Source organism: Olea europaea, chromosome 3 (genome assembly GCF_002742605.1).
Source record: "Olea europaea var. sylvestris chromosome 3, O_europaea_v1, whole genome shotgun sequence".
Taxonomy (NCBI): Eukaryota; Viridiplantae; Streptophyta; class Magnoliopsida; order Lamiales; family Oleaceae; genus Olea; species Olea europaea.
The window spans coordinates 1,309,328-1,332,949 of record NC_036239.1 but is presented as its reverse complement, the minus strand read 5'-3'; the positions used below and the strand labels follow the sequence as shown (position 1 = coordinate 1,332,949).

Genomic DNA, 23,622 nt, shown 5'->3' with positions numbered 1-23,622 from the left:
AAAAAAAACTGGGAAAGTCATTACAATTTTTCGTTTTTGGGACAGTCTCATTCCTTCTCACTGCAAATGTATGTTAGTTAATTTTGCCTTCTCACTGCAAATGTATGTTAGTTAATTTTGACAAAACAATTTTTGAGATGAAATTATTGTGCAGAAAAAAAAAAGTCTTTAAAACTATAAATAATTTGCTAGTTTTTTTTTTTTTTTTAAATGGAAAATTTCAGATCTAGCATAATTGTGTGAAATGATGAAATGGGTCATGAATGTTTGCCTTTAATTTTTCAAAAAAAATAAAATGGAAAGAGCTAATTTCTCTATAAAGATTTGTCCTCTTAATTTGTCATAACCCATGGGCCATTGCACATATTCTTAGAAAAAAATCACAATTATTTTTAATCACATTTTTTTGGTAAATTTTCATGTAGATCCGGTACCATATTCTCCAAAAATAAGTTCCATTTGGTTCGCATTTTCAGTTTCTAATTTTGAATTCATTTTCAATTTTATTTATTTTTTTGAGAGTATATTTTAAGATTGCAAAATAGATACTTGGTTTGTCATTTTAAAGAAATTGTTTTTAAAAAAAAATAAAAAAAAATTGAAAAACACGTTAGGTTTGAAATTTCTGAAAGTTGTTTTATGACATTCTAATTTGACTATTCAGTAAATGCAACAATTTATGTTAATTTTTTAAGTTAATAAATCTTATAACATTTTTTTCTCTATAAAAATAAAATATAAACAAATAATAAATTCACTTCGCCAAAAAATAGAAAATAAAAATTAATGACATGAGTCGAGGATGACAAATTGTGATTGTAAATTATAAGATTGCAGCAAACAGTTACATCAACTATAAAATTACATGCTTAATTCGTGAGTGAAATCGTAAATGTCTCATAGAAATCGTTATAAATAACCAAGCCTTTCATTTCTTTCTCTTTCTGAATTGACGAACTTCTTATTTCGTAAACAATGAGATATTTGCTATTTTAAGAAATTGAAATTGAATTACCTTTTCATGAGACAATGTGTCAATTGGGTGTGTTCGATTGTTGTTGAAAGGAGAATTGGATCGCTTTTATTTCTCATAACATCTAAAGTACATTTTCAAAAATATCAAATGGAATAAGTTTTAGAAATTTTACCAAGATCAAAAACTAAAAAGGGAAATTAAGGGAGTGTTTGGTTTGCGTTTCCTTTTCTGTTTTCAATTTTTAATTCATTTTAATTTATATTTTTTAGAGATTATTTTCGAATTATAGAAAACGTGTTTTGTTTGTTGTTTTGAAAAACGGTTTCTCAAAATAGAAAACTAGAAAATGCGTTTGGTCTAAAATTTTTAGAAATTATTTTTTGACATTTATTAAATTAATTTAATTATTTAGTAAAATATAATAATTTTATGCTAATATATTACTAGATGATATATATTTTAAAATTTGGTGAATTTACTATTTTTTCTTGCTGCAAAAATAAAATAATAAATTTTTAGAAATTGTTTTATGATATTTATTCAATTAATTTGATTATTCAGTAAAACATAATAATTTTATGCTAATATATTACCATATAATATATATTTTATATTTGGTGAATTTACCGTTTTTACTATTTTTTCTTGCTACAAAAATAAAATAATAAATAATAAATTCATAGACAAAAAATAGGAATCGTTGTAAAGAAAACAACTATCCATTCTTCATCCTTTTGGATGTATTTTGCCGTCACTTGAACAGTAAAAAAAAAGAAATAATAGTTCTTCCAAATTTTGATCAACGAAAAAAAATGGTGGAAATTGAAAAATATTGTGGGTTTTAAAATTATTATGCTTCACTAAGAGCCTATTTGGTAGGGACTTTGAGAATTGATTTTTTGACTGTTAGAAGAAAAGTAGAGATCACCTGTGAGAGAAGAAGTCAAAAATGACAATTAGAATAGTGAAATAACGATTAAAAAGTCAAAATTTTGGAGTGAAAAATCACTCCAAAACGAGCCCTAAATTGTATCATATTACAAAATTTTATTTAAAAGTACTGCTGAGCATTTTTTAGGTATAAAAAAGAAAAAGGCCTATTTTTAGCGGTTTTCGTGTTTTGAGTTTTTTAAGTGAAAATTGTCAAAATAGAAAAAATCGTTTTGAGTTTTCAATTATATAAATTTTTCCTTATTTTCGAAAATACATTTTTGAAAATGATAGATTAAACACATTTTGGGCATTTTCAAAAAGGGTAATTGGCGCAAAATGTCCTTACTTTTTCAGCTTCATTGTGAAAAACGTCCCCACCTTTTATTTTTTGGCATTTTTGCCCTCAAATCAACCTTTCGTTGTGATGAAGGTCCTTCCGTCCAAGTTCCATCCATTTTGCCGTTAATTAAAGAGAGAGAACCAATTTTTGTCCAATCAGCAAGGGTAAAACTGTCCACCCATTGAACCCTTTATTCCCGCCTTATACGTAGTTCATATATATAACAGTAGCTGGAAAATGAGTGTGAAAATATTTTAAATTATTACATTAAATAAGAGAAAAAATGTCGTTAATTAAAGAGCATATATAGTGATGAAATCTAACCATTACTGCTGCTTTTATGTTGGGTTTCTGGAAAAATGTAGTAAGATATATATTGAATGGGTGGTCAATTTATAGAGATGACTGCTAGATGTTTATTTATAGTTTATGCCTATTGTGACCACGGGGTAAATTGAGGAGATCGAGTGGAAATGGGTGCTGTGAAGCATGTATCGATTCTATGTATCAGTTCAATGGTGAATGACCCATTTTGGCTTATTGGTGAAGATGAACGGGTCCTGTTCACTTCTTCTGGAAATCAAATGAACGTTGCGCTAATAATCCCTACGTAGTTATAATTTTGGTTTAAAACATCCCTACCTATAAAAAGTTTGGCGAGTAAAGTCCCTACTTTTTAGAAATATTTGCGAATAACGTCCCTAACTTTTAGAAAAAATTTGGTGAAAGAATTCCCTGTTTTCTTCCATATATCACCTGTTGATACACACTAACTCAAAAGTCCCTAAATACACAATTCTATCACAGAATCTGAGACACAATTCATCCACCAATCAATCGAAAACTGAAACAAAAATATCCACTACCTGCTGAAGCAAAAATAATCGAAAACTGAAGCAAAAATAGATACAATTCATTTCAAATGTGCAAAATAATTGTATCTCAGATATGTCGCCTGCTGGTATGCGACCATACGAGAGGAGAATGGAGCAATAATTGTTGAAATGGAAGATAAATGAGAATTTTTGAAGAACCGAGAGTGGAATGGGAACCGTTCGAGCTGTGAAGTGTGAAAAAGGAAATTAAGAAAATGAGGGTTTTCAATTGGTGAGATAGTTTTACCCTTATTGAGTGGAAAAAAATTTAGTTCTCTCTTTAATTAACGGCAAGATGGATGACACTTGGATGGAAAGACCTTCATCGCAACGAAAGGTTGATTTGAGGTCAAAAATGCCAAAAAAGAAAGGTGGAGACGTTTTACACAATTAAGCTAAAAGTTATGGACATTTTGCGCCAATTACCCTTTTCAAAAACTAAAAAAGAAAACGATTGAAAAAGTCAAACCAAACGCGCTTTAAGCTTTTGAAATTGTAAAAATGGCGGTATAATGTCACCCCCCGCCTCTCTCCCCTGATCAAAGATCAAATTAATGAATTATAGATACACTTTCGTTCCATTTGCTCTCTCTCTCTCTCTCGTCCACACGCATTACAATAACACTTTACCATTTCCAAAAACCCTAAAACAGGGCTTCGATGGCTGACCAAGAAAACCTTATACCCACGCCCATCAGAACAAGGGCATCCAAGAAAAGACTCAATGAATCTGTGGAAGGGATTTCCGTATCAAAGAAGCGAGTCGTGCTGGGTGAGCTCACCAACATCTCATCCGACGCTGCCGGGTTGGCTCTAAAATCTGCTCCGAGCAAATCCCCGGAACCCGTACTCGTGCCTGAACCCGAACAGAAGATCGGGGTGTTGGTTGATAAAAAAGCAAGTACTGAAATTGATGTGAATGTTGATTTCCACGTTAGCCCAGAAACTGATGAATCGGAAAAATATAGACACGCTCCTCTTATGTTTCGGCATCTTCACTCCCTGGAGGTAATTTTCTTCTTATTCTTATCCATTATCACGAATTTGGTGCTCTCCATTCTTGAGATTTTGCTGTTGATTTGTACTCGACTTTTTGAGTTTGAAGCTGTGTGCATTCAGTTTTGGGATTTTCGTGTTTATTTATCTATTATTATTATTTTTCCATTCATTAGTGCCTGGCAGTAGTGGTTATTCGATCCCTTTTATCAGTAGCAGTGACTGCATTCGATAATTCTGACATACATTTCTAGTAAAACTATGCTGTCCCTTTTCTCCCACTTTTCTGTGTCTTCCTACTATAGCTCGATTTAATTCTTGTCCGCATGCTGTGCATTCCCTTGGTTCATTGAAAAAAGTGAAGCTGGTGAACAAGCACTATAATTTGCCTGTGGTCCAGTTTGAGGTTGCTAATGATTTAACATAAGACAGTTGTCTGATAAAAGGTTTGTAATATTAGGTAGAGGCAAAGAGGAGGCCTTTGTCTGATTACATGGAGACAGTTCAGACGGATATAACACCAGCTATGCGTGAGATTCTGGTTGATTGGTTGGTTGAGGTTGCAGAGGAATTCAAACTTGTTTCGGAGACCACTTATCTTACAATAAACTATATCGACAAGTATCTGTCTTCCCATGACTTGAGCAGGAATAAGCTTCAGCTTCTTGGTGTATCTTGCATGCTTCTTGCAGCGTATGCTTACTATCTCATTATATCTTCTGTCCAAGACTTGATAATATAAAATACATTATTTTTGCAAATTTTTTCCTTAGTATTGTCCAATACTATCGAATCCTTCCTATCAAATAGACCATTCTGTATATTTCATGCAGTTTCTTTCTCTCACCCACTAAAAACTGCAGAAAATATGAAGAAATCAGTCCACCTCATGTTGAAGAATTTTGCTACATGACGGACAACTTGTACTCAAAAGAAGACGTGAGTCGTGTTACTTCGTGGCTGTTCGATTTGGGTTGAAAACATATTACATTGGATGTAAATCTTTCTTTTGGTGAACTAAAGGTTATACACATGGAGAGAGATGTGCTGAAGTTTTTAAACTATGAGATGGGTGATCCCACAGCAAAAACATTTCTCAGGTTTAAATCTCTTCGTAGTATATTTGTTCTTTTATTTTTTTACACTTTTTTCTCCATATCAAAGTCATAGTGCAGTGGGTTATAAATATATCTTCTCGTTGCTTATGACATGCTTTTATGTTGATTTTGTAGGATTTTTATCAAGGCTGCTCAAGAAAAACCTCTGGTGCGCTGAAAATCTGATACTCTTTAACATTATTATGCTTCTACTTTTCTTGCTTTTCATATTATTCTTACTCATAATTAAACATGATATATTGTCTTATCCAGTACTCAAAAATGCAATTTGACTTCCTGTGTTGTTATATTGCTGAACTAAGTTTACTGGATTTTCATTGCGTCCGGTTCATTCCATCTACCATTGCTGCTTCAGCCATCTTTCTTTCAAGATTGATAATGAAGCCAAACTTTCACCCATGGGTAAGACAACCCCTCATGAAGGAAATTATTCCTCTCTCATATGATATGTTGAATTTGAATTTCATTGCCACTTAGCAGTATCGTGTCCCAAGCTTTCTGTTTCACTGATTTTCAGTTTTGCAGTTGTATTTTCAATTGAACTCTTTTTGCAGAACTTGGCCCTGCAAAAATATACAGGTTTAAAACCATCTGAACTGAAAGAGTGTGTGGTCACACTTCACAGTCTGCAACTAAGAATGGGAGCAAGTGCACGTGCAGTGAGAGAGAAATATATGGACCACAAGGTATCTCATTTTCATTTAGCATAACTTTTGCAATATGTCACATTACAGTGAAGCAGCCTTAAAAATCTTCAACTGGAATTTTGTATTCCCTGGTAACAATCTAATTTACATTCTATTGTTTACTTGGCACAGTTCCAATGCGTTGCATCATTGTCTCCACCCTCAGAAATTCCTGCTCATTATTTTGAGGCATGGTACGAAGAAATTTGATGATGTGCACATGGAGTCAACGATCTAAAAGTTCTTGAAGATTGTCACCCTGACAAATTCCTCTGGAAATTATTCACAATTAACTCAGAACTCATTACACTTTTGGTGCTGGTTCACTAATTCTAAAGTTCGTTAGATTTCCTTGAAATGCAGGAAAATTTTCAGTTCCACTTTGTTTGAATCTTTTGTAAAGGCTGGTAACAAAACCACCATTTTTGTTTCTTCATAGGGAAAAACAATTATTTATCAATAGTTTGGCTGGTATTCTGCAAACTCTAATATAGGATATCTGGATAGTGGATATGGTAATTATGCTGTGGAAACACTTGTACATCTTTATGGTGAATAAAGCATTATGATTCCAGTACCAGTTATTTTTACTTACGTTCTTCTGGATTTATGCGTACAATGTTCCTTCAAAGTAAATTCAACACTTGTTTTCTGCTCTTTTTAAAAAAAATAAAATTTCCCTTTAACTGATTGAAGCTTGTTTCTAGTATTATATGTTGAAAATGTGACATCTGTAGCCATTTTCTCAACAATTCATTTTAAAGTTCTTTCAGATTTTACACACATTCGGCCAAGCTTATAAGCATTGCTTTGGCTCATTTCAGCAGTAAGTTTGCCCTACTCTTGTTAAATGGTAGAGATAGAATTGTAGAGCTGAGGATGGTGGTTGGACCGGAGCCTCTAGATGGTGGCCCCTCGGACTTCACATCTGAAGTTAAACAGTATATCCTCTTGCTTTAAAGTTACAATAATGTTGTGTGTACATATCTGGGGTGTTAACCCGGATGTACACACAGTAGAACCAGTGAACATTTTTTTGTAAAAGTCGGTTCTTTTTTCATTTCTATAACAAGCATAAACATGATTGAAAAGAGTATTCAGTAGCGTTATTCATGTGCTTAGAGATTAGAATCATATAAAAAGCAAGTGAATTTAGGCTTTGTGCACTACATCTTAAATGAAGAACAGTAAATCTCTTTCAGACAAGAGGAGGAAATTCCGGAACTAGTCCTACTTTATGATAGCACACCTAGTGATGTTCATACCCTTTAAATAGTGACTTATAATGAATAATTCCAATCGGGATAGTACGAATAGGCTAATTACAGTTTGAGATTCAGGTCGAGCTTGTTTGGAACCGGTTGATTTGAATCCAAATGAAAACTTCCAGGCCACATCAAATCTGCTGCTTCCTCCAGGTGGTTGGGCAGATATTGTATTCCAAATCCAGTACTAGCCTCACTTAATCTTCCTCCGAGCAGTTGAGCCATGTCTGGCTTGTGCACAAGGGAGTGCGGTCGAACGCCAAGTGATCTTATCATGGAAGTATGAATAGGTAAAGCCATCATTGCCATCCTCTGCCACTGGTAATTTCTTACTGCACCTCTTTCTCTTTTGTGAGCATTTTGATGACCCCCCAATGCTTGTGAGCTGTAGAACTTCCTCAAGCAGAAGTTACACGAGAAAACCTTCGTAGAAGCAGGTCTTGATTGTGACTCCGAGTCTTTTAACGTTTGAGATGGATCCCTTCCCAGGCTTAAATTCAACCATTCTCCTCGATCGCTATTTTTATCAGTTTCCATCTTTTTGTGCTAGCTGCAGATTTCTATTGCCTGATAAGCTCTCTTTTCTTGATTCTTAGTGGTAGAAGTAAAGTGAATGGACGAAGAGACTAAATTGAATCCTTCTTTCTTGACTCTTAAAATGGTTCTATATGAGAGGGATAGAATAAATTGAGATTGACATGAGGAGGAAGTGATATTGGACATCTTGAACTTATCATATGTATGTACACTGTCCCCACCAAGTACTGCTTAGTTGTTTCGAAAAGAAAAGATTACGTCATCTTTCATTTTTGCCTTTGTCAAGCTTTAGATTCCCCCACTTCTCATTTTCCTCTTTTTATCTCTTTGAAACAACATCAACTTTATAGGCTTTTTATTGGATTAATTAAAAGCAAACAATGTCGATCATCCTACGACAAATCCCATTTCCTTTCTTACAACTTGCTTGGATTGCCTGCCATGACACTGCTATATTAGGTTAATGTTTGATATTCTCTTTTTTGGCAAAGAATTTTGGTTAGTTTATCTTTGTTCTTCTATTTCCTTCACTTACTCGTGGATGAATATATGCTCTTATTCTTGATCTAACATTTCTACTTTTATGGTTTATCTTTTCTATAGTTTTGCTCTATATGAGGTAGGTATGAATATAAAGAGGATGGACGCCACCAAGAAAGAGTTATTTTCCCCCCTCCTACACTAAAATAACAATTTGAGTAAATGATAAGCTTTGATGCAGAATATAGATGTCGCAGGAAGTGGTGGCAGAATTATATCATATCGGGCGGGGTGTGTAATATGATTCTTAAGTGGTGGGGTCAAAAGACTTGGCAATAATGGTGATAAAAAGTAGGAAATAGTAGAAGATTTGGTGGGTATAGTGACCAGTTTTCCATAGTTTTTTTCTGGGAACATCAGTATCTACATGGGTGTCTTCATGTTGGGGCTTCTTTTGTAGTCTTTCGGCATTTAGTGGGCATTTTCTGGGTACAGTGGAAGTGAATTAAAGGTTTTGTACTTGATCCGAGTCTACTAATATTATGAGCAGAGATGAGAATAGTCAAGTTGCCCACAGTTATCCTTACCACGCCCAACAAAAGAGATCCCAGTTTATTACTAGGTGGTTTTCACACAATAGGTAGAATAGATGTATTAATAGAATTAAGAAAAAATTAATAAAATTGTCATTGGTCTTTAATTTTTAGAATTTATTATGACTACTGATCTCCAATATAAAAGGTTAAATCCTAACCTTAAGGGTCCCCCACCATCCCTGCCCTGAAGCATCGTGAGGGAGGTAAATCGCAGGTTATGCCTCCAAGGATACAGGGTGAAAGGCTGCTTGCTACTGATCTCCAATATAACTTCTACTAATGCGGGTGACAGTTCGGAAACGTTGTATTTAAACAACTCCCGAGTCGAAATGGTGTAGTGAGATACAATCACTTTGTCCAAAAGTTATAACTGATAGGTGAGGTGCAATTCAACCTATATTACTTTGGTTCCGTTTGATTGCAATGATGAAATTTGAGTGAAAAGAAAACGAATTTCATGGAATTGTTATCAAGAACTTGTTTTTTTGGAAATTGTTAATTAAATGTGTTTGATTAGTATAATTTTTCACCTGAAAAATGTTAAAATTTTGGATCTTTTGGCGCTCATTTGGTCTTTTTTTCACGAAAATTATCAATTAAAGGAATAAAAAATTTACAATTGTTGATAGATTTTTTTTCCCATTGCTGAAAATTTAATAAAAAAATAAAGTTGAAAATCATTTTCTTACCAAAACCAAAGGAATTAGTTTTCCTTAAACAGTTAGAAAAGAGGGTCACGTGGTGGTGGGAAAAGGAAAACCAATTCCATGGAACTTGTTTGCAATCAAACACCCAATTTTGAATGGAAATAGAAAATGTTTTCCATTTTCCATGGAAAAAAAGGGTTATCAAACATGACCCTAGAATTAGGCTTGAGGAATCCACCCCAAACCCACACCGATTGGATCTCACTTTGAAGGACATTTTATGAAAGCTCTTTTGGGTCATTTTCAAATAACAGTCATAAATCCACCCCCATTTCAAGCATGTTCTTGCATTGTGAATGCGCTATAAAAATTGATGTCTTCTTGTCATGGAGATTTTTCTAGAGCTGGAGTAGAACTTCTTACTCGTCCAATCGAGCCTTTTTGGACTGCCACATGAAATTTTTTATTTTTTTAACTTACAATGTCTAGTGCTGAGCATCAAACAATTGATATCCGCAGGCATGCAGAGAGCATGATATTCCTAAATTAGCAATAGTGGTAGATTTATGCTCCCTTAATATGTAGACATTTTGTAAAGTAGATGTCTACTATAAGCATACGATACCGTGCCTGTTGATGTCAACCCCAAAAATATCACATTAATAAATATATTGCTGATTGCCTCCGCCAAGAGTCAATTTCCTATCCCATATGAAATAACTGTTGGGTTGGGTGGGGTAGTTAAATTTGAAAGGACTACAAATTTGCCTCAGATAAGCTACTAATAGAATCTTAGTTATACCCAAATAGACCTATATCGAATGGTTCTCACCACCTGTACACCTTTTGAACTAGCAAACTTTTCCCGAACTGAGTTTAGACTTAAAGCAGGGAAGGGACCATGGACCGACGAGAATAAGATTCTTGTTTGCCATCATAAAACTACAATGCAACAAATTGTATCCATCATCAAACACCTTTCATTAGACCTTTCCTTGTACAATAATCCACAGCTAGGACACGAGAAAGAATCTTGGTGATTAAAGCTTAAAAGTCCTCCACTAGGTTAAATCTTTCTCTGCAAGACGAATGAGCATATTCATCTTTGGCTTAAGAATTATCCCGAGATAAGACCTACGTGTGAATTTTCTGGCAAATGCCCTTTTTTGGGCTTGGCAGTGAGAGGTTCAGAAGTTTTATACTCTTAATGACAGCTCTTATAGGCAAACAAATGTTTGAGGATTTGGGCAGTGCTGAATAACCACAATTTAATTGATTCTCAGTTGTCCAATTCTAATGAAAAAGGTGGTTCAGGTGTCTGGATCCTCAGTTGCCCAATTCTCTAATGAAAGAGATGTTCAAGTCTGGCAGCAAATAACATTCGAATGCTGCAGAAATCCATAAACTTCAACCACTAATAAGAATATAAGATCAACACAAATCAAACTCCATGTACAGATTAAGTATGAAGGTAAATTAGATACGAAAAACATAATAACGCACTACTATTATTTTTTCCTGCCCAAACAGGATGTTCCCGTCGAATAGACCTACATGCAGAGACCTCAGATATTCGAGCACCTGGTGTGCTGGTCCACCCATACTTTCAAGTACCTGCCACGACATAAAATTTGCATTATTTGTATTAGCAAAAGCATACTAATGGCAAGGATGACAGATATGGAAAACAGTATAAACCGCATATTTATAAGGTACAGTTAGTTGAAATAGTAGCGTCATGTTTCCTGAGCCAAACATGCACACTCAAAGCAACTGAAATCCCCAGAAGAATCAAATGTTCACAGACTCTACAGTGTTGTTAAAAAAATAGTTTGAAACTTAAGAAACAAGGACACCTTCAAGAAGGTTAAATATCTATGCGAACACATCACTCTTTAGACACACACACACATACGCACTAATCCTTCAATCCTGTATTAGAAAGAAAAAAAAAAAAAATCACAATCTCAATTTTGGATGGAAAGTTGAATACTTCTTTATCAGTCAACTATATAATAAAGAATAAGAGATGTATAAAATTTGTATCAGATAAGATACAAGTGCATTGTGTTTTGGTGTAAGCTATTTAACCACCTGTATGGAAATTCCTATATGCGTGTGTTATAGACATAAATAGACACAATACCTATCATTTCATCAGCTTTTCAGTCAATTCACAGCAGTTGGCAGCTTAAAGTGTCTAAAGCAGAATTCAAATAATTTGACTTTTTGGTATAGAGCTGTTTGAATCGTAGAAATCATAAACAAAGTTAAAGATCAATGGTATCAGCAAACTATTCTAATCTTCATCAGGAACAAATTGTGCACAACCCCTTATATTTGTCAGCTATTGCCTTCATCAATCTCAAGTCAAAAAATAAGCCACTAGAAACATTGCACTACAGTGGCAAAGCCACGTTATGCACTTCACTCATCAAATAAAAGAAAATCCAATTATTCAATCACCAGTTTCAAAAATCCAAATAAGCAAAATTATTTCAAGTAGCCTCTAATATACACGTAATTTTAATCAGATACATGTTATAAAAGACAATAATGACTTCACAGAGAAATTTACAAATTTATTCACAAGAAATCAGAGTAAAGTAAAATCAAGGATCAATATCCTTTTACTGTTGAACATTCTAGCAAATAATATAACTCACTAATTTAAGAGAATTACCGAAAGACTCTAAATACAAGATGCTCTTTATTCTAGAGAGCCAATGCATAAAACTAAACTCTAAGTGATTCTCTATTTTAACTTTTTAAAATAGAGAGTAGGTCAACTCTCCAAATTTGGAAACTCAAATTCACTCTCGATTCTTACTCTATAATGATAAACTAAATATTTCAATACTCTACTTTTCAAATTATTCAAACCATATATGAATTGATTGGCCATATTGACATCTAAAAAGAATATGTTAATCAAAATATGAGGGGTAAACAATAAATGTTTGAAAAAAGCAATATTAACAGTCAAAATAGAGAGCATTGTTGGAGTACACTTGAGAGGCTTGAAAATACAAGCAATTTACCGCATGTTACAGGTACTTGGTAAAGCTTAAAAAACTGAAACTCGTAGCAATATTTTTGGAAAAAGATTGTTCATGCATTAGAAATGTAAAATTTAAAATTATGAAAGCATAGGAAACAATGGTACAAAAAACAGAGAACGAATTTCAGGTCAAATAAACAGAGTGTACAACTTCTGCATTAGCCTGGAATTGTAAAGCCCAAGGTTGTCAAGCCTCAAGTAGCCTAGGCGGTTCCCTATTTTTAATATTATTTTAATTATTCTAGGATTATTAATAATAATTAATTTTTTTAATTAGTTTATTTAAATTAAAAAAATAAAAGGCGCCTAGGCTCGCAGCACCTAAGCTTGCATTATAGGCGGTCAAAATAGGGTTAGCTTCCTTCTTCATGCCTTTTCCATCTTTTAAAACGTTTCAATATGACTCATGATTTTCTCCATATCTCGAGCTGGACGAGAAGATGAGGTATGATCCTAATGTTTTTAATTTCTCTCTTATTTCTTTGAATTTTCATTGAATTGTTACTATACTATTTAACGAGATGGACAAGCAAAAATATATAGAAAGACATACGACTCAATCACAAATCATTCAATTTACATGAGTGAGAGCAATAGTTTTGCTTTTCAGTTTAAATACACATACACATAAAAATATAAATGTTCCCCATGCCATGAAATAAGATAGTCTAACATTGTAATAATTATAAATCGTATAATCTGTGCCGAAATAGCTCTCGCGTAAATGAATCTTATCTGAACTCGAAGAAAGATTATATTAGATCAATTTACAGAAAAAAGGACAAAAAATCAACCCACAATATGGCATCAGGCCCTGCATTTGAGTGTCGGGGAGTGCTGCTGACATCACCCATCTTCCCTAGTCCTCCCTATCAATCCCAATAATCCCAACTCTTTCTTATCAGCAAATTTTCACAAGCTCATAAATAATTCAATTATTTCACCCCCTCAACTCATGAACAATATCTCAGAAATAGCCAGACTCAACTCATCAACATATTTCAAAGATAAAGACACTGATAAAATCAATGTGCGTCAGGAAGAAACACAATATGATTTTTTTTCATTTAATTTTATTATTTTTTTAGTCATGGGCATTAGTTGGCTGGACATTCCTAGTAACAACAGTTTAAGACTCACAAAGAAACTACTAGCGATCCTGACAAGAACGGCAGAAGATACCGTGGGACAGCTCACAGCAGGCTCGAACATTGGTTGCCAAGTAAGATGTCAGCCTAACTCCAGCCATATTATGCAGAGGTATCAGTGACTGCACGCACCCCAGCTCCCCAAAGGTCCTACATTGACAAATAAAAACATCTTTTTGTAAAGAGCGCACAGAATAAAACTATTTCGACAAACCTAGAAAGCCAGGAGGAAAGGATCTATGTCTCGTAATAATATTGATTCAACGATGGAACACAGGCAAAGAAAAATGTAATATTCTTTGGGCTTCAAAATACTATTTTAAAATTGCAGAAAAAACGAATAAAAGAAAGAAGCCCATGAGTAAAAAATCGAATAACTTGTAAGATATTGTAAAATTTCATTTCAGAACCCAACCTTTGAAACCCAAAGGACCTGAAACAGGGTTAGAAAACCAGAACAAAATCAGGTCCATTTTCTAAGATTTTGAAGCTTCATTTTAACAGAGGAAGTATACAAACCTACGTCAATAATAAGTTAGAAAAAAAAATCAAAATTGGGATTCCGGACCTAGGATTGGAGAAGGAGAAACGGCGAGGGGCGGATGACGGGGGAGGACGGATGCGGCGGGCGGCGAGTGGCGGAGAAGAGCGGAAGGCAGATGCCCTCGCAGTGGACATAAGAGATCTGGAAAGGAAACCACGACAAGCCATTTTCCTGCTGTTTTGTGTCGTCACTGTAAAACATAGGGTTTTGTGAAAAGGGTTTTGGCCTTCGGGTATAAATTATAAGAGGTCAAAGTCCAACATTAACCTTGGTTGGGTCATTTTCAATATTCTTGTCTCCGTAACTAGTTTTGTTAGAAGGAAAAAATAATAATAATAATAATAATAATAATAATAATAATAAATAATAATAAAAAAATAAATACATTTGAAAAAGCCCATGATTTATAAAATCGAAAATGGATGTTCTTACTAGTACATTCAATAAATCATTCTTCTCGAAGTTTTCTCCGTAACATCCGTGCGAAAATTGAAAAAACAAAATTTTTATTAGATCCATTATTTCCCTCAAATTGTAGATTATGATTTTAATTCGTTATACAATCATGTTTCATGTAAGTCACCATCAAATATACTTTCACCATTAACCAGGAAACATAGATAATCCTTCTACATGTTGAGTGAGAGTCATTCTTCAATACATTTACATTAATTGAAGAAACAAGGTAAAAATTAACAATGTAAAATAAGACAATGTAACTTTATTTGTGTCTGTTTTCTGAGGAAAGTTCAATCAATATAGAGACTGAGTCTTGACACATTTTAGCTGCTTATCAAAAGTGTAAACTGTGGCAGATGATATTTTTACTGTTGCAGTAATCCCTCCATAATGTAAACTCTTTTCAGTATTTTGATTTTTTGACCACAGCCCAACTTCATCAAGTTCTCCTTCACTCCAACAAATGCTAACGGTAACACCGCCCCGTGCTTTCAAGCCTTTCACGCAACCATTTGCCCATTTATCCCGCGGAAGAGAAGGGAGTAAGTACAAGTCTTTCACCGTGCTCTGAACTAGCATTTCTGCAACTGCTGCAGAAAATCTGGGACCATAGATTGCAAAATTAGCATATCAAGAAGTATTAAATGCAGGGAAAAAAAAAGAAGAAATTATGATTAGTCGTCCCTGGACTTCGTTAAAGTTTAATATCCGTAGAGACAGATGATGCTTACCCAAAGTTTGCATCAATCTGGAAAGGGGGATGCGCAGTAAATAGGTTACTATAAAGTCCTCCTTCATAATCTCTTTCACGATCAGGATCCACCAAATCAAACAGATGCTTGATCATCTGATACGCATGATTGCTATCACGAAGACGTGCCCAAAGAGCAGCTTTCCACACAGTCGACCACCCTGGACCATCTTCTCCTGTTTCATTCAAGACACGTCAAAATTCGGAAGAAAATTCACATCTTTGCTTAGTAAAGCTGAGAATGGTACGCAGCTCTCAACAAGAAAAGCGGAAGCGTAATAAATGAGATGAGCAGTAGGGAAATCACATACACAAACGTGCAACTCTAATCTCATTTAAAATACGGACCTCTTTTATATAAGGTATAGTCTGCTGCTTTACATAGATCAGGAGTTTTTTCAAGAGTAATCGAGTGCCCTGGGAATAGGCCAAATAGGTGCGATACATGCCTATGATGCACCTCAGGATCCTCAAAGTCTTGCACCTGTCATGACAAAGAGGATAAGGAGTCTATAATTTCTCATTGTAACCCTCTTGAAAGCATTCGAGCTTAAGAGAAAAAAGAAGAAAAACGATTTGAAGTTCTAACCCACTCCATGATGGAACCATCCCTCGCTATTTTGGTTGGATAAAGACGTGGTTGAGCTTTGCGAACTCTTGCAATCAGAGCATCTTCCTTTTTCCCCAAAACCTATATTTACAATCATGTTTCATGTAAGTCACCATCAAATATACTTTCACCATTAACCAGGAAACATAAATAGTCCTTCTACATGTTGAGTGAGAGTCATTCTTCAATACATTTACATTAATTGAAGAAACAAGGTAAAAATTAACAATGCATAATAAGACAATGTAACTTTATTTAATGTAACTTTATTTGTGTCTGTTTTCAGAGGAAAGTTCAATCAATACAGAGACTGAGTCTTGACACATTTTAACTGCTTATCAAAAGTGTAAACTGTGGCAGATGATATTTTTACTGTTGCAGTAATCCCTCCATAATGTAAACTCTTTTCAGTATTTTGATTTTTTGACCACAGCCCAACTTCATCAAGTTTTCCTTCACTCCAACAAATGCTAACTGTAACACCGCCCCGTGCTTTCAAGCCTTTCACGCAACCATTTGCCCATTTATCCCGCGGAAGAGAAGGGAGTAAGTACAAGTCTTTCACCGTGCTCTGAACTAGCATTTCTGCAACTGCTGCAGAAAATCTGGGACCATAGATTGCAAAATTAGCATATCAAGAAGTATTAAATGCAGGGAAAAAAAAAAAAGAAAAAAAAAAAGAAATTATGATTAGTCGTCCCTGGACTTCGTTAAAGTTTAATATCCGTAGAGACAGATGATGCTTACCCAAAGTTTGCATCAATCTGGAAAGGGGGATGGGCAGTAAATAGGTTACTATAAAGTCCTCCTTCATAATCACTTTCACGATCAGGATCCACCAAATCAAACAGATGCTTGATCATCTGATACGCATGATTGCTATCACGAAGACGTGCCCAAAGAGCAGCTTTCCACACAGTCGACCACCCTGGACCATCTTCTCCTGTTTCATTCAAGACACGTCAAAATTCGGAAGAAAATTCACATCTTTGCTTAGTAAAGCTGAGAATGGTACGCAGCTCTCAACAAGAAAAGCGGAAGCGTAATAAATGAGATGAGCAGTAGGGAAATCACATACACAAACGTGCAACTCTAATCTCATTTAAAATACGGACCTCTTTTATATAAGGTATAGTCTGCTGCTTTACATAGATCAGGAGTTTTTTCAAGAGTAATCGAGTGCCCTGGGAATAGGCCAAATAGGTGCGATACATGCCTATGATGCACCTCAGGATCCTCAAAGTCTTGCACCTGTCATGACAAAGAGGATAAGGAGTCTATAATTTCTCATTGTAACCCTCTTGAAAGCATTCGAGCTTAAGAGAAAAAAGAAGAAAAACGATTTGAAGTTCTAACCCACTCCATGATGGAACCATCCCTCGCTATTTTGGTTGGATAAAGACGTGGTTGAGCTTTGCGAACTCTTGCAATCAGAGCATCTTCCTTTTTCCCCAAAACCTATATTTCAATTCAACATTAAATTAACACCCAACAAAGTAAGATGAATGAAATAAAATAAAATTCATTAATTCAGGAGATACATCTACCTCCGCAGCAGAAACAATGGAAGAGAAAACTTCATTAATGATTGCCATGTCCATGGTCGATGAGTAGCTCACACTCGCAGGCTTACCATCAGGAGCAATAAAAGTATGCTCTGGGGAGGTTGAGGGATTTGTTTCAAGAAATCCTCCACGGCCTTCAATCAACCAGTCCAACAGAAAAGAAGCACAGCTTTCCATCAAAGGATATGCTTTATTTCTTAGAAAATCCTACTTATGCATAAAAATACCAGAAATTAAATCAACAATTTACATATTTGTGATAAGTGTATTTTATACACTATTTGAACCTAAAAATATAGATATTTAATAGTTCTTTTATGCAATTATAGCCTAAATTATTGTATATTTCATTTATTAGGTAAAACTTGATGATTGGAAGTGAAATTGAAAGAAAGAAGCGAAAAATAACGAAGTACAAAGTTTGAGGACCAAATTGCAAATATCTAATGGTTGATTTGGACCATAAGAGATACTTTGAAAATTGCTAGGAGTCAATCAGATGCAACTACAAGTTAAAAAGGAGTGGAATATGATCAGAATATTATCATAAATTGATTTCCAATCACATAAGATATCTTCCAGATTTTTAGTCAAAGATTGAATCCAATTTTTAGCATAGTAAACGCCCGAATTGGAAAATTTCTATCTATAGCAAAATTGTAGCTCTTTGAGTTAAATTTTCAACCAATTTTCGACTCCTACAAATACCTAACAGCGGAATATATTAAAAGACCTCTCCTACACCTCTCATATATATCACATACTTCAACATTTATCAATTATTATCATCAAATTCATAGTTTTTGTAAGAGAATTGAAGGATACTTACAAAAATTCAATCAAGTGAAGATTCAAACTTGATTTTAGGACAAAGAAGAGAAGGCAAGAGTGAAGATTAATCAAGAAATCATTGAAGAGATTCAAGATTTCAAGATCCATCTTCATGGTCTCAATTTATCAAAAATTCAGATTAGATTTCAATAAGTATTCTAGCACTTGTTAATACATTTATCGTGTTTGCATCTTTTATCGAGAGATGGAAGCATCACATAAGGAGAATAGATTTGATCGCAATCGAGAGAGACTTTCAATTAAATTAGGGACATTGACCAACATGAATAATTTTAAATTGTGTTTTTAATTGTTACACTAAAAATAGAATAACAAGAGGATTCGACATCTTAGCAATGCATATCACATATTTGAAAAACACATTTACTTTCTTTCACTAGTTTAACTGATAATTTAGGGATTAATATAAAAAAATTACAACTTGTTTACTATTCGATTAAAGTTACAATTAATTTTAGCTCGATTAAATACATAGTTTTCGTGGGTTCGACACTCTATTCACTACTCTATCACTTGTTCACAATCACATCCACTTGCAGGAAATCAAACAACCAATTTGCAAAATGTATTATACTTTATTAGTTCAGACAATGGTATGCTTATGTAAAGAAGGTATCAACAAGCCTAATTGAATTTGAGTATGAAAGTTCATACATTTCAAATGAGAAGATAAATTGTTGCATTAGAAGGCATGGTAAAATTATTCTATCAACTCAGCATCAATAAAGACTGATTACGAAGTTACACCATCCGCAAGAACAAAATGATTTCGAGTATAATTTTAGGATCATCTCTTGCCCTTTCGGAAACTTCAAGAATAGGGTTGTATCTAATCGAACAACACCTATCTGTTTAGAAGTAAAGAGATATTGTCCAACAGGTTTTCAGTTGATTTTTGTATATGAAAGAGTTCATTAATCTAGATTAAATCTATGTTTTTGACCGTCTATGGGCAAAAATTATAAACACTGACGTATTCTTACCTTGTCCATTGTATAGGTGTAATGCTCCCATAAATGTGTACAAAGCCATGCTCCACCCATCTGCCATAAAGCCCATACGGCCTGACCACGATCCGGAGAAGTTTTTGCCCATAAATCAGAAACTTGATGTGCAACCCAACCGCTTGCGTTATAGTTCACCTGTAACATACTGCAACTAAATACATGAAGGCTGTACATAAACAATGTTGACAGATTTGATAAACTTGATTGTACAGCATTGTACAAAATTAAGAGAAAAAAAATTTGTTCTGTAGTCATATGCAGTGCTGTCCTTTACTGCATACCAAACATGTCAAGCAAGTTTTCAGCCGAGCAAATTGTTTTTGGAAAGAACAAAAACAATAGAGCATATATGTTTTCAAGTATCTTAACCATCGTAAATTATTAGAAATTAGATATTGGTCTCTTATAGACTCATCTATGAATGTAATCCAAAGACCTGGGAAAAATGTTCATCTCAGCCCTCAGTCAGCCAGTTCTCATTGGTAACATCGTTGACAAAGTACCCATTGGGTAACGATCCAGGTTGTGGATTCCTTACTATCATGTGATATAGTGAAAATCAGAGAGAAATGTATCATTAATCATTTATTTTGCTCGATTACATGTGGAAGTTAACATATTGAACTGTTAATCAGGTAGAAAGCACAACTAAAATCGAGGAAGACAAGGACAAGAAATTGCAATTTTAAAATAGGGGCATCAATCTCTGTTTCACATAAAATCATCCAAAATTACCTATCAAAATAAATTAACTTCTTGCTTGTGCACTGAATCTTGATTTTATGATCTAATCGTGTACAAGTCATGGTTTACTTTTGCTATCATTAGGGCATTGCCTTTTCTTCTTTTTTTTTTCTTTTTTTTTTTTTTTTTTTTTTTAAGCATGTGTCTATTTTAAAACTCTAGATGTGTAAAGATTTAAGACGAATACAAGGCAAAACAGAAAGGAAGTCTTACCTCAGCAGTTTTCTTTCCATTAATTGACAGAGACGAGATATAGTCAAACAAAGGCTCTTGGCATTCATTAAGATTGCAAGGGAGAGAAGGCCAATAGTTCATCTGAAGATTGATATTTAAGTGTTGAGCACCACTGCCGAAGGGAGAAAACAGAAGGTCAAATTTAAGGGCATCAAAGAAAATTTCAACAAACATGGGTAAAGAATAAAAAAGAGAGAAAATTGCAATATATTTTAAAGAAGGACTGAAGAAAAACATACTCCCATGCTGGCTCTATGTCCTTGTTCCAGATCCCCTGCAGGTTTGCCACCTGAGTCCCAGGACGTGAACAAGAAATTAGCAGATATCGACCATACTGGAATAGAAGCTCGACCAAAGAGGGATCTTCATTGATTTTAAAAGACTTGACTCTTTGAGCGGTGGAAATGGTCTCATCTGTGTTTTCTCTTAAAGGATTTACCGTCACATTCTTGGAGCTCTTCGAAAGCTGCAGTGAGACGCGATGGAAAAGTGCTTGGTAGTCATCAATGTGACGTGCATAAAGATCACCATATGAAAATCTTTTAACTGAATCCATTTTACTTATTGAAGAAGATTTAGGATCCTTTTTTGAATCCACAGGTTTGGTAAAAGGCCCATCAAACGATGATGATGCAACTAGAAGGATAATGGCCGAGTTGCAACCCTCGACTCGAAGCTTTCGGCCATCAAGAACACGCACTCCACCTGCACCATCACTGATCTGCAAATCCAAAACAGCTGAATATTGAATTCCTTGAGGATTGCTGCTTTCATTAGATTTTGGCGGGCCTCTTAGTATAGGACTATCATTTCCATAGACTTTCGGTGGAATCCTTCTGCCTTGACAACTTCCATCCATGATAATTTGATTTTTGTCATTTACATATGAATGGTGATGCAATTTGCTGTCTAAATATACAGTAAAATTTAAATTAGCCAATTTATTTCCAGAAATCTTCATCGCAATCACTTGATCAGGATTCAAGGCAAAATATTCCCTCAGATATTCTACTCCATTAGCAGAATACTCAACTTTTACTGTTGCGGTGTCTAAATCCAGCACTCTTTTATATGTTCCTTTATCATAAGTGGCATTAGAATCGTCAAACTCTAGCTTCATATCACCCAGGAACTGGTAAACCTTTATTTCAACGAGAAATATCAACAATCAATGATACTGCTAGAACCTTTTTCCATGCAGAATATTCCCTCTCATTGTAACGATCAAAGAAGTTCAAAACAGAATCAAGAATGCGGTCCATATCATTTATCACATCTAACCGCTAAATAAAGGAGATTAGTGCCCTAATTCAATTTAATTTTATATTAAATAAACAGCATAATAAGACAACATAATAATTTTAAAGTATTGATTCTAGTTAATAATGCCTAAACATCAAAACAAGATCCAGTCACATAAATCCAGGCAAATGCATCAAAAGTTATCAGCTTTCTTTCACTGTGCCCACTTCCAGGGAAGTTTTTTTAACACAGATGGGCTAAAGTTTTTTTTTCTTTTATTTCATTTTTTATTGGTCGAGATTAACTAATGTTCAAGAATGCAGTTTTATGATGTTGCAATCCAAAAATTTATTTTTACAACTTTGGAGGGTCTTTTGCACTGACCATTTCAAAGTGAAAAGATTTCGTGAAGCACAGCCTTAATGGGTATTAAAGCCATAATATGTGTAGCGATAAATCAATCGACATCCATCTGCAATTCTGAAATTGGAAAACCTAACCAAGCAGCTTACATTGGATGCATCTCCCGACAAGTTGAGCGCTGCTGTGGTAGCCGCTGCATATTGTCCATCATCAACAAGTTTTCTGACCTCAGATAATATGGGGGGAACACCAGGATCCGTATAATAACCAGGAGTTCCAGTCCAAAGTGTGTCCTCTGTTCCAAAGAGAAACGAAGAAGCCCTTAGTTAGATTATTCAAACCCTTGTCCATACTAATTCAGCTATCAATTTTGCATTCCTATGAACTTTGAAATTGAATACAATTCATTATATTCATGTCTGGTTACCATGGAAAACAGTGCAAGAAAAATTACAAAATCTTGAAACTCCGTTCTCTATTGGGACCCCAGTTTTTAAAACTCTCTACTGACCCATAATGAAAGGTTGGCATGAGGATTGATATATAATATATTCTAGTTTCAGAAACATTACACATAAAATATTATAAGTTCCCCGTAAGTTAAAAAAATTAATCACAAACTCCTTAATTTCACCACTATCATAATATGGCAGGCTTTATTGAATCAGGAAAAAAAAATGTAACACAGTTCTAATTGAAGAAATTACACAATTCGAAGAAGCCGCATTGTTACCAGCCTACCAGACTGACTACCAAGAAATGATAAAAATTTGCAATTTCCTTATAATCACACTTTTTGATTCCCAAGAAACAAACAGCAGGCATTAAAATCCACTAGTCCCAAGAAACACGTCAAATACCACGTACCAAATGTGTATTTTGTGGAATGGCATATGAATAAGTGAATTTACCATTGAGATTGAGAGTTTCAGTGGCAACACCACCCCAAACCATAGCACCGAGGCGGCCATTGCCGATGGGGAAAGAATCCGTCCAGTGCTTTGCCGGCTCATTAAACCTAACCTCAAGAGGCCTCGAACTTTCTGCTTTCTCCGATATTGAGCTCCATACATCCTTATCTGTTAAGGGTTTTTTCACCCCCTCGCTGTCCCCCATTGCAACCCCATGAACAAATCCAAACAAAAATCCCAAATGTACAACAACATATAGAAAGAAAAAGACTTCAATTCTTTTCAGCATCGTTAAACTTCTTACTGAACCACACTCAAAGCCTTGAATTGAAAGAATGTAATAATACAAGTACTTAACGACAATCGGTGAGCAAAAGGAGGTTGGTGTATTTGCCAGCCATTGCCTTGAATGCACGCGGCATGTACTGCAATGAGATGGGACCCATATGGGGGAAATTCATTGACCCAAATAAAAGGCGGATTTTCCAAAATGATATTTGACTTTTATAAATATTTTGAACTATCTAAAACACCCTTTAACAAATATTAAAAACAACCCTTTATCTAATAAAAATCTTCTATTTAAATCCTTAAAAATTAACAAATAATTTTTCTAAAATTTGAAAGAATTATTAATGAATAATTATAAAATGGAAAAATCCAAATATAAGAGAGGAACATA

At 34.5% G+C, this 23,622-nt stretch overlaps 4 protein-coding genes across 7 annotated transcripts; 1 reads left to right on the top strand and 3 right to left on the bottom strand.

Moving 5' to 3' along the window:
• Positions 1–3,654: 3,654 nt before the first annotated feature.
• LOC111381105 (cyclin-A3-1-like) lies at positions 3,655–6,504 on the top strand. Its single transcript, XM_023004831.1, has 8 exons — positions 3,655–4,132; positions 4,581–4,813; positions 4,984–5,059; positions 5,144–5,220; positions 5,353–5,386; positions 5,491–5,640; positions 5,793–5,924; positions 6,057–6,504. Exons 1-8 carry the CDS (start codon positions 3,785–3,787, stop codon positions 6,132–6,134), a joined length of 1,128 nt encoding a protein of 375 aa, XP_022860599.1. The 5' UTR covers positions 3,655–3,784; the 3' UTR covers positions 6,135–6,504.
• Positions 6,505–7,005: 501 nt separating this feature from the next.
• Positions 7,006–8,849, bottom strand: LOC111381095 (zinc finger protein 4-like). Its single transcript, XM_023004821.1, has one exon. It carries the CDS (start codon positions 7,724–7,726, stop codon positions 7,247–7,249), a length of 480 nt encoding a protein of 159 aa, XP_022860589.1. The 5' UTR covers positions 7,727–8,849; the 3' UTR covers positions 7,006–7,246.
• Positions 8,850–10,724: 1,875 nt separating this feature from the next.
• Positions 10,725–14,457, bottom strand: LOC111381078. Of its 3 annotated transcripts, none has more exons than XM_023004798.1 (4): positions 14,227–14,457; positions 13,693–13,808; positions 13,305–13,378; positions 10,725–11,063 (listed from the first exon to the last, which is right to left on the bottom strand). In XM_023004798.1, exons 1-4 carry the CDS (start codon positions 14,367–14,369, stop codon positions 10,926–10,928), a joined length of 471 nt encoding a protein of 156 aa, XP_022860566.1. In that variant the 5' UTR covers positions 14,370–14,457; the 3' UTR covers positions 10,725–10,925. The 3 variants fall into 3 exon arrangements, with proteins under 3 accessions (XP_022860566.1, XP_022860571.1, XP_022860580.1); XM_023004803.1 differs by having other exon boundaries at positions 10,836–11,063; positions 13,309–13,378; XM_023004812.1 differs by lacking the exon at positions 13,305–13,378 and having other exon boundaries at positions 10,836–11,063.
• A 318-nt stretch (positions 14,458–14,775) lies between these two features.
• On the bottom strand, positions 14,776–23,324 carry LOC111381066 (alpha-L-fucosidase 2-like). 2 transcript variants are annotated; one of them, XM_023004788.1, is made up of 10 exons: positions 22,941–23,324; positions 22,179–22,324; positions 20,664–21,565; positions 20,404–20,536; positions 19,423–19,581; positions 17,570–17,794; positions 17,379–17,480; positions 17,138–17,273; positions 15,393–15,588; positions 14,776–15,262 (listed from the first exon to the last, which is right to left on the bottom strand). In XM_023004788.1, the coding sequence occupies exons 1-10, from the start codon at positions 23,227–23,229 to the stop codon at positions 14,956–14,958; spliced, it is 2,595 nt and encodes an 864-aa protein (XP_022860556.1). In that variant the 5' UTR covers positions 23,230–23,324; the 3' UTR covers positions 14,776–14,955. The 2 variants fall into 2 exon arrangements, with proteins under 2 accessions (XP_022860556.1, XP_022860548.1); XM_023004780.1 differs by lacking the exons at positions 14,776–15,262; positions 15,393–15,588 and adding exons at positions 16,256–16,627; positions 16,770–16,965 and having other exon boundaries at positions 22,941–23,320.
• Between the last annotated feature and the right edge of the window lie 298 nt (positions 23,325–23,622).

What these genes read in the sequence shown, in the direction of transcription:
- LOC111381078 (XM_023004798.1), bottom strand. Translation starts at nt 14,369, where the DNA reads ATGGCTTGTCGTGGTTTCCTTTCCAGATCTCTTATGTCCACTGCGAGG. An exon ending in TTCTCCTTCTCCAATCCTAG is followed by an intron (nt 13,809 to 14,226) that starts GTCCGGAATCCC and finishes TTGTCAATGTAG; the next exon opens with GACCTTTGGGGAGCTGGGGT. An exon ending in CTGCTGTGAGCTGTCCCACG is followed by an intron (nt 13,379 to 13,692) that starts GTATCTTCTGCC and finishes GGGATTGATAGG; the next exon opens with GAGGACTAGGGAAGATGGGT.
- LOC111381066 (XM_023004788.1), bottom strand. Translation starts at nt 23,229, where the DNA reads ATGCTGAAAAGAATTGAAGTCTTTTTCTTTCTATATGTTGTTGTACAT. An exon ending in CCATTGTTTCTGCTGCGGAG is followed by an intron (nt 17,481 to 17,569) that starts GTAGATGTATCT and finishes ATTGAAATATAG; the next exon opens with GTTTTGGGGAAAAAGGAAGA. An exon ending in CTATACCTTATATAAAAGAG is followed by an intron (nt 15,589 to 17,137) that starts GTCCGTATTTTA and finishes TGAATGAAACAG; the next exon opens with GAGAAGATGGTCCAGGGTGG.
- LOC111381095 (XM_023004821.1), bottom strand. Translation starts at nt 7,726, where the DNA reads ATGGAAACTGATAAAAATAGCGATCGAGGAGAATGGTTGAATTTAAGC.
- LOC111381105 (XM_023004831.1), top strand. Translation starts at nt 3,785, where the DNA reads ATGGCTGACCAAGAAAACCTTATACCCACGCCCATCAGAACAAGGGCA. An exon ending in GGCATCTTCACTCCCTGGAG is followed by an intron (nt 4,133 to 4,580) that starts GTAATTTTCTTC and finishes TTGTAATATTAG; the next exon opens with GTAGAGGCAAAGAGGAGGCC. An exon ending in TCTTGCATGCTTCTTGCAGC is followed by an intron (nt 4,814 to 4,983) that starts GTATGCTTACTA and finishes TAAAAACTGCAG; the next exon opens with AAAATATGAAGAAATCAGTC.